Source organism: Ipomoea triloba, chromosome 4, assembly GCF_003576645.1.
Source record: "Ipomoea triloba cultivar NCNSP0323 chromosome 4, ASM357664v1".
In the NCBI taxonomy this organism is placed as follows: Eukaryota; Viridiplantae; Streptophyta; class Magnoliopsida; order Solanales; family Convolvulaceae; genus Ipomoea; species Ipomoea triloba.
This window is the reverse complement of record NC_044919.1, coordinates 2,221,175-2,230,397: the sequence shown is the minus strand read 5'-3', so window position 1 is coordinate 2,230,397 and position 9,223 is coordinate 2,221,175. Positions and strand designations below refer to the sequence as shown.

Sequence of the window (9,223 nt, the reverse complement as noted above, 5' to 3'; positions counted from 1 at the left end):
TTAAAAAATTGTAAAAAAGTCTAAAAATTCTTCAAAAGTCTCCATTATATTATTTTAAAAGTCTTTAAAATTTTTTAAAAATCTTGATCGAATGCGCACCCCTAGCTACAAAACTATTTCTTACATATCCGATTTTTATAATGTACTCCGATCCGTATTATGTATTCAAGCCGTATTATTCAATAATAACATTTTGACCACATATTTCAAAGTATTTTAAATTTTCACCCACCCCACTCAACTATATATATACCTTCACCACTACCAATATAACTCATCAGATCAGAAGCACAGAAAAAGAAATAATACATACATATGGCGACCACTCCAGGCTTCCTCACTGATTGGCCATGGAAACCCCTTGGAAGTTTTAAGGTTCGCTGTTTCTTCTCCCTCCAACGTTGTTCTTATTAACAAATACTCTCTTTGTCCCATTTTATCCATTCTACTTATTATTCATTAGTCAAACAAACTCCTTTTTCTTTGTTTATTTTCTTTATTATTTTTTTACTTATTTTTAAATTTGATTTCTTGTGTTTAATAGTACTTTTAGTTTCTAAATATATAAATTTTATATATTAATACTAATTTTAATATTATGAAAATTACATTAAAAATCACTTCAATCATATCTAGTTAATCGAAACAGACACATCAAATGGACAGGAGGGAGTATATGTATTTAGTAGCAACCCAGGGATAAAATATTTGACTTGTAACAACAAGGTTACAAGTTTAATTCTCAAGGCAGTGTTTTACCTACACACCGGCCTGTTGGTAAGCTTATAAGGCTGAGTTTACCAAGAGCACACATACATACACCCTCTTGTGGTCCTAAGGTCACAAGGCTGTCAGGATTTACTTAGAGCACACACTATCTTATGATCCTTTGCTGATTAAGGTGGGTTTACCCAGATGCCTTTGGAGACATGTTTTCTTGGTCACTGGAAAAACAAAATGTATTTAAATCTCAATGCTTCATGCATGCATTCATATATTATTATTGTTCCGATCCCTAATAATATTTTTGAGAATTTTGTGTGTTTTTATGGGTAAAAGTATGTGGTCCTGGCACCATGGGTGGTTCACAGTGTGTACTCTTTCGTTACGAGCGAGGAAAGTGAAAGGGACTACACAAATTTCTTGATTTTCCCTTTCATCCTCTCCCGGATGGTGCACAATCAGCTATGGATCAGCTATTCCCGTCACCGGACGGCGAAGGGGAAGACCCGGATCGTCGATAAACCCATCGACTTTGAGCAGGTTGATCGCGAAAGCAACTGGTAATATATATAATGCCCGCCGGAAAACCTTAATTAATCTCGATCTGAAAGGCGTGTGCTGTGGTGTTTGGTTTTTATTTGTTGTTGTTTTTGTTTTCAGGGATGATCAGATATTGTTGAGCGGGCTGTTCTTTTATGTGCTGAACGTCACCGGCCTGGCTTCCCGGCTGCCGGCGTGGCGGGCGGACGGCGTGTTGATGACGGTGGCCATTCACGCCGGGCCGGTGGAGTTTCTTTACTATTGGCTTCACAGGGCGTTGCACCACCACTATCTCTACTCCCGCTACCACTCCCACCACCACTCCTCCATCGTCACCGAGCCCATTACCTGTAAATATCATTTGGACCGTCAATTTATAATTTGTATATTGAATATTCACAATTTACATACTGAATGTTCGTACCAAATAGATGGCATAACTATTAACTAAGATGACCTTAATTTGATAACCATAATGTTGACAGTGACTTATTGACCTTCTTAATTTAAGTTGCTAAATTGACCAGCTATATATAAATATATAACCTGTGCTAATTTACATGTTAGTTTAACTTTGTAATCTTTTAATGACTAGAGTTACAAGGCAAGACTTGCTTGTGTTGATTTTCTTAATTAAAAATAAAAAAGAGAAAGAAAAATTATTTATTTGATTATTTATACATTGTGGCATGGGCAGCTGTGATTCATCCTTTCGGAGAAATCCTTGCGTATTTCGCGCTGTTCATGATTCCACCGCTGACAACAATGGCCACTGGGACTGCCTCCAACGTTGGCCTTTTTGGCTATGTTACATACATCGATGTTATGGACAACTTGGGACATTGCAACTTCGAGTTCTTCCCCAACTGGCTCTTCTCAATCTTCCCACCTCTCAAATACCTTATGTACACACCCTCGTAAGTCCACTATATATATATATATATATTCCCGCAATTAAATTTAAATTCGAATCTTATCACTTTATCTTTATCAGAGGTTCTTGACTGAACAGGTTTCATTCATTACACCACACTCAATTTCGGACAAATTATTCACTGTTTATGCCATTCTACGACTACGTCTACGGAACAGTGGACAAGTCGAGTGACACGTTGTACGAAACGTCTCTGAAGAGAGAAGAAGAGTCCCCAGATGTGGTGCATCTTACACATTTGATCACCCCAGAATCTGTGTACTATTTGAGGCTTGGGTTTTCGTCTTGGGCCTCCGTGCCACAAAACCAGAAATGGTACGTTTGGTTTATGTGGCCTATGACCACATTCATAAACTCCATCTCTAATCAAACTTTCATCTTGGAGAGAAACATTTTGGGAAAGGTCAAGTCACAATCTTGGGTTATACCCAAGTGCAAAGTCCAGGTACTATACGTACATTTTCTAATTTAATTGTCTTTTTTAAAAGTTCGAGTGAATTGAAGTTACGTTGTAGCACGACAGTTGTATACTTAATTACGTGTTTATTTTTAGTACCTGCTTAAACGACATTCAAGAGCCATCAATGGCTTGATTGAAGAGGCCATACTAGATGCTGAAGCAAAAGGTGTCAAGGTCTTAAGCTTGGGTCTTCTCAACCAGGCAAGTTAATTACTTTTTTTTTTTTTTTGAAGCAAGCAAGTTAATTACTTAACACTTAACCAATTGTACGTATATACTATTATACTATTTCCCGACCAGATGAACCATCAATCCTTATACCATGGACCAGGGTTAACAGTGAACTATAGACCCTTGTGCATGTATCTTGTGTTAAGAAATTTTATACCTTACAAGTATAAATTTTATATTTCGGGGCGTTTTAATTCCTGGTCCCTAGTCCATGAACCATATGAAAGTGTTTGTTTCAGAGTGAGGAACTAAATAGGAACGGAGAGGTTTACGTCCAAAAGTACCCGAAAATGAAAATGAGATTGGTGGATGGAAGTAGCTTGGCAGCTGCAATAGTGATGAACACAATTATTCCAAAGGGTACCACAGAGGTTCTCCTTAGAGCCAACCTCAATAAAGTCTCCATCTCCATTGCTTCTGTATTAACCCAAAGAGGCATCAAGGTAACTAATCAAATATTAAAAATTGTAATTAAAATCATCCTTAAATAATAAATTAGTCTTTTGATTATATTAACGTACGTTTCCTGCAGGTTGTTACCTCGTGTGAAGATGAGTACGAGAAGCTTAAGCTTGCCACTAATTCAAAAGATAATCTTGTGCTGTCAAGGAGTTTCACCCAGAAGGTAATTAAACAATAATAACATCGTTCTTAATAAATATGGCGATTAGTATACTTAATTTGATGGTTAAAACGTTTTCACTTTTTGTTCCACGAATTTTAAATTCTTGTCACATTTAATATCTCCAACTTAATGTTCAATAATCGCTAACTTTCTTAAAGGATAAAATTGTCATTTTTCATTATTTTTTTTTCTTAAATTTTTCAATGATGGGACTAAAAGTGACAATTTTATTCAAGATAAAGGTTCCTCACCAGCTCCGATTTTGCGGCATGGTAGTAAGACGGAGTGGCTCCAGGTGTAAATAGGGTTAAATCTATAGGGGTCATGCAAATACATAGGCCCCTTCCCTTCTCAATTGGATGAATGAGGTAGGTTAGAGGTGCTTTCCGATCTACGGTCTCTAGGAGTGAAGGGTTAGACAGGTCATCTGTCCTGAAATTTAGTTATCAGTGGTCTAAAATTAAGTCATAGAAACCAAATATAGCAAGAATTCAAAGATGGTCAGATCGAATATAAAAGAATTACGGAGTAATTAATAATAACCCGCTACCAAATGTGGAAATCATCTCATAATCCTAAAAAAACTCAAACGTCACACAATGACAGATATGGTTGGTCGAAGAAGGATTAAGGAAAGAAGAACAAAAGAAGGCGACAAAAGGGACAATGTTCATTCCCATGTCTCAATTACCCCCAAACAAACTCCGCCGTGACTGCTTCTACCATCCCCCGCCGGCAATGTTGGCACCGCCTTCCCTCCAAAACCTGCACTCTTGTGAGGTATTTACTATAACATATACTCTCCCCGTCCCATTTTACCTTATTCAATTAACAAGACTTAACAAAACTCAACTTATATATAATCCCCGCAGAATTGGCTGCCTCGGAAGGCGATGAGCGCGGCGCGTGTGGCCGGAATCGTGCACGCTTTAGAGGGATGGAACGTGCACGAGTGTGGAGAGACAATGTTTGACACCGACAAAGTGTGGGAAGCCGCCATCCGCCATGGTTTCCGCCTCATGATGTTGGACATTGATTGGCAGCGAATCAAGTTTTAACTAAATTTATTCAAATAATAATAAAAATAATAATCCATCTAAGCTGCTTACTAGCAAGCTTATGTTGTATTTCGATCTCTATCTGCATTCCTCTCAGACCTCTCTTACTCCATCCTTTGTGCATGGGATGGAGATATATTAATGAGTTGTTAATTGTACCGACTAAATAAATTATGATTTAAATAAAAAGAGTTTGTGTGCACCACTTTTTTTGTTATTTATATGGAATTTTAAATTTGACTAATATACATTATGTTATAACTCATTTCACAAAAAAAAAAAAAAAATGTTATAACTCAACATTGAGCGAATTAGAACCTCAAACTCACCAAAATCGGTGACTAGATTTTTAAAGTTGATTTTGCGGACATACATGGCTTCTACATATGACCATGAAGTTAGTTCACGAGACTGAGATAATAAATATCCGGCCTTGTCGGTCCCCTATAAGTGATTCCTGTCCGGGGAATAGTCAAATCACGTCCCATCACTCTTTTTATTCTTCTTAAGGCATTTGGCACCACCCTGACAACCTGCATCCTCCAAGTGTAGAACATGCCAAAACCCCAACATGTGTCTCAAGACTTGCCTATATAAGGCACATTTATTGCCTAGAGGATGGTGACTTTTACTTTCTCATCAACTACTTGAGACCTATTCGACTGAACTAACTCAACTCCCGATCTGAATCTACGTAACCCATAAAATCCGTGTGAAGAATAGTTGAACCGAAAAGATCCAATCCCGCTCATACATATGGGAATTAATCATATCAATGATGTTAATTAAAATAATTTTTTTTAATAATGAAAATGAATTGAAAAAAAAAATGAAATAATTTGAAATAATAACATCAAAATGTGACATGGCATTAATCTAAGTAATCCACAAAATAGGTAAAATGTGGCTAATTGCACATTCATTATAAATTTATAATTCAATGGCTTTAATTACACATTCATTATAGTTGGGACACCTTTATCCCAATAAAATATAATAGAAATAGGAAAAAAAATTGACCTTTTCAAAATAGCCAAAAATAACATGTAAAATGGTTATTTTGAGACAAAATTTTGAAGGAATAAGGGTCAAATGGGCCACCGAACTACGCACGAAACTGCAATTAGGTCATCGAACTCAAAAACAATGCAATTGGGTCCCTGAACTACACAAATTCATGCAGATTAATCCAAAGTGACTTGTTGACTTGATCTTCGGGTTACCAACTTTAAAAATAATATTTTAAAATAATTTTAAATTAATTAATTAATTAAAATTTAAAAAAAAAACATGAACAAGTCAATTGGGTCCTTTTTTTAAATTTTAAATTTAATTTTAATTAAGTATTTTATTTAAAATTATTTTAAAATATTATTTTTAAAGTTGGTAACCGTAAGATCAAGTCAAACAAGTCACTTTGGGTTAATTTGCATGGATTTGTATAGTTCAGGGACGCAATTGCATTGTTTTTGAGTTCAATGACCTAATTGCAGTTTTGTGTGTATTTCAGTGGCCTATTTGACCCTTACTCCAAATTTTGAATAATATTCACTTTTAATTTAAATCAAATCAAAGTAAATTCATATATTTAATTCAATATATTATACTATTTAAATATTTAATTAATCATATCCTATTTCAACATAGTGTGTGATTTTAGCCTCAAGGGACTAATTTCACCCATTCTCCACTAACTAAATCAAGAAATATAATGGCACATTCAAAAAAAAAAAAAAAAATCATAACTTGTTCTTAAAGAACAAAATCTCTCATCCAAGAGCCACCCACACTCCCACCGATAAGACAGTAGAGGAAAGAAAAAAATCACAACTGAGTGACAAACATCATGTTCTCACGCACCATTGAGCTAAGCTCCTCATTCAGAGGGCTACAAATCTTCTCCAACACCATCTCAGACCACCAAACTAACAAATCCAAAACCCCACCCTCAAACTCTGGCCGGAAAACTTGATCGGAGACTTCCGCTCTGCAAAGCGGGCACGTGGACTGCTTCTGCAGCCACGCGTCAACGCAGTCCACGTGGAAACAATGCCCGCACGCGCTCAACTTCCGGCACCTCTCCCCGCCGCAGATTCCGTTCAGACAAACGGCGCAGAAAGGCCGCTTTTCTTCATCCGTGACGTCAGCGCTGAAGGTGAACGCGTTTGGGCCGTCGTCGTCGCGGTGGTTATCGTGGCGGAGCCACAAGAAAACCAGAACGGCGCCGGCGCCGGCCAAGGCTATCAACTCCGGCTGAAAATCCATATGGATATGAAAATCCATATGGATATGGAATATTATATATGCATGCATGCCAACGTTAATTATGAAAAAAATCCATGTCAAGATTCAAAGAAAAAAGTTAAAATTAAAAAAATCATTCCTTAATATAATTTAGAAATGAGTAGTTTGATATAGTTGGTAGTTGAGTAGTGTACGTACACCAAAGAAAACAAACATATGGTCATTAAGAAATGTAATTTGGATTAAGGATAGTTAATTCCTTGGTCATAGTAAACTATACTCCAATCCTAATTAATTGTTGATTATAATTAATGTTGATCTCACAATGTAGTATACGTTCATAGGAACTCCACTGAGGCTCGAACCCACTCCCATCATCCATGTAGGAGTGTAAACCGGGACACCGGGTGCCACAAGGTCTTTGGCTCTTGATCTTTCTAATCGATTGTTTGGAAAGTTATAAGAATTCTTCGAGCCAAATGAATCTCTTGAAGTGTCTTCTCCAATCTTAAAGGTGTCAAATAGACAGGCTGACTCGTCATTGATAGGCTTAATATCAATTATTACAGTTTGATTAGTTGAATTGATCAGCTAGTTGACTTGATAACCATAACTCAACAAGACATACTTCATCCAAAATATACCTTTAAGTACCGATCAACTATAGCTTTATTTGCAAATCAAAGATGACTAAAATGTCTATCTCCATTGCTAAATGTGTAATTAATGAAATTGTATTGGAATTTCTCAAAAAAAAAAAAAAATGAAATTGTATTGGAAAATATGTCATAGTCATAAAATGGCGGCAGGAAAATTCCAAGAGAAAAAGCTATATACAAATTACAAAACCAGAAAGCACGCAGTCAAAGGAAAATAGAATTAAATTATTTGTATTTCTTAAGTACAAGAAAACAATTCTCTGAACGCTGGACTTTTGTAACGGCATTATTGGATATTGCAAAAAAAAATTAAATACTCCGTAGATAATTATTTTATATTTTGGGATAAGGGTCAAATAAGCCCTCTAAGTATATTGATTTGTACAATTAGACCTTTCAATTTCAAAAAGTTTCAATCAGAATCTCAAACTTACAAANGCGCTCAACTTCCGGCACCTCTCCCCGCCGCAGATTCCGTTCAGACAAACGGCGCAGAAAGGCCGCTTTTCTTCATCCGTGACGTCAGCGCTGAAGGTGAACGCGTTTGGGCCGTCGTCGTCGCGGTGGTTATCGTGGCGGAGCCACAAGAAAACCAGAACGGCGCCGGCGCCGGCCAAGGCTATCAACTCCGGCTGAAAATCCATATGGATATGAAAATCCATATGGATATGGAATATTATATATGCATGCATGCCAACGTTAATTATGAAAAAAATCCATGTCAAGATTCAAAGAAAAAAGTTAAAATTAAAAAAATCATTCCTTAATATAATTTAGAAATGAGTAGTTTGATATAGTTGGTAGTTGAGTAGTGTACGTACACCAAAGAAAACAAACATATGGTCATTAAGAAATGTAATTTGGATTAAGGATAGTTAATTCCTTGGTCATAGTAAACTATACTCCAATCCTAATTAATTGTTGATTATAATTAATGTTGATCTCACAATGTAGTATACGTTCATAGGAACTCCACTGAGGCTCGAACCCACTCCCATCATCCATGTAGGAGTGTAAACCGGGACACCGGGTGCCACAAGGTCTTTGGCTCTTGATCTTTCTAATCGATTGTTTGGAAAGTTATAAGAATTCTTCGAGCCAAATGAATCTCTTGAAGTGTCTTCTCCAATCTTAAAGGTGTCAAATAGACAGGCTGACTCGTCATTGATAGGCTTAATATCAATTATTACAGTTTGATTAGTTGAATTGATCAGCTAGTTGACTTGATAACCATAACTCAACAAGACATACTTCATCCAAAATATACCTTTAAGTACCGATCAACTATAGCTTTATTTGCAAATCAAAGATGACTAAAATGTCTATCTCCATTGCTAAATGTGTAATTAATGAAATTGTATTGGAATTTCTCAAAAAAAAAAAAAAATGAAATTGTATTGGAAAATATGTCATAGTCATAAAATGGCGGCAGGAAAATTCCAAGAGAAAAAGCTATATACAAATTACAAAACCAGAAAGCACGCAGTCAAAGGAAAATAGAATTAAATTATTTGTATTTCTTAAGTACAAGAAAACAATTCTCTGAACGCTGGACTTTTGTAACGGCATTATTGGATATTGCAAAAAAAAATTAAATACTCCGTAGATAATTATTTTATATTTTGGGATAAGGGTCAAATAAGCCCTCTAAGTATATTGATTTGTACAATTAGACCTTTCAATTTCAAAAAGTTTCAATCAGAATCTCAAACTTACAAAAAAAAAAAAAAAAAAAAAAAAAAAAAAAAA

The 9,223-nt window shown here is 35.9% G+C and overlaps 1 protein-coding gene across 1 annotated transcript; it reads left to right on the top strand.

Annotated features, from left to right (window-relative positions):
• The first annotated feature begins 291 nt into the window (after window positions 1-291).
• LOC116015011 (very-long-chain aldehyde decarbonylase CER1-like) lies at window positions 292-4,776 on the top strand. Its single transcript, XM_031254994.1, has 10 exons — window positions 292-375; window positions 1,060-1,283; window positions 1,384-1,613; window positions 1,961-2,180; window positions 2,276-2,642; window positions 2,751-2,858; window positions 3,128-3,331; window positions 3,421-3,513; window positions 4,120-4,293; window positions 4,386-4,776. The coding sequence occupies exons 1-10, from the start codon at window positions 316-318 to the stop codon at window positions 4,569-4,571; spliced, it is 1,866 nt and encodes a 621-aa protein (XP_031110854.1). The 5' UTR covers window positions 292-315; the 3' UTR covers window positions 4,572-4,776.
• Window positions 4,777-9,223: the final 4,447 nt, after the last annotated feature.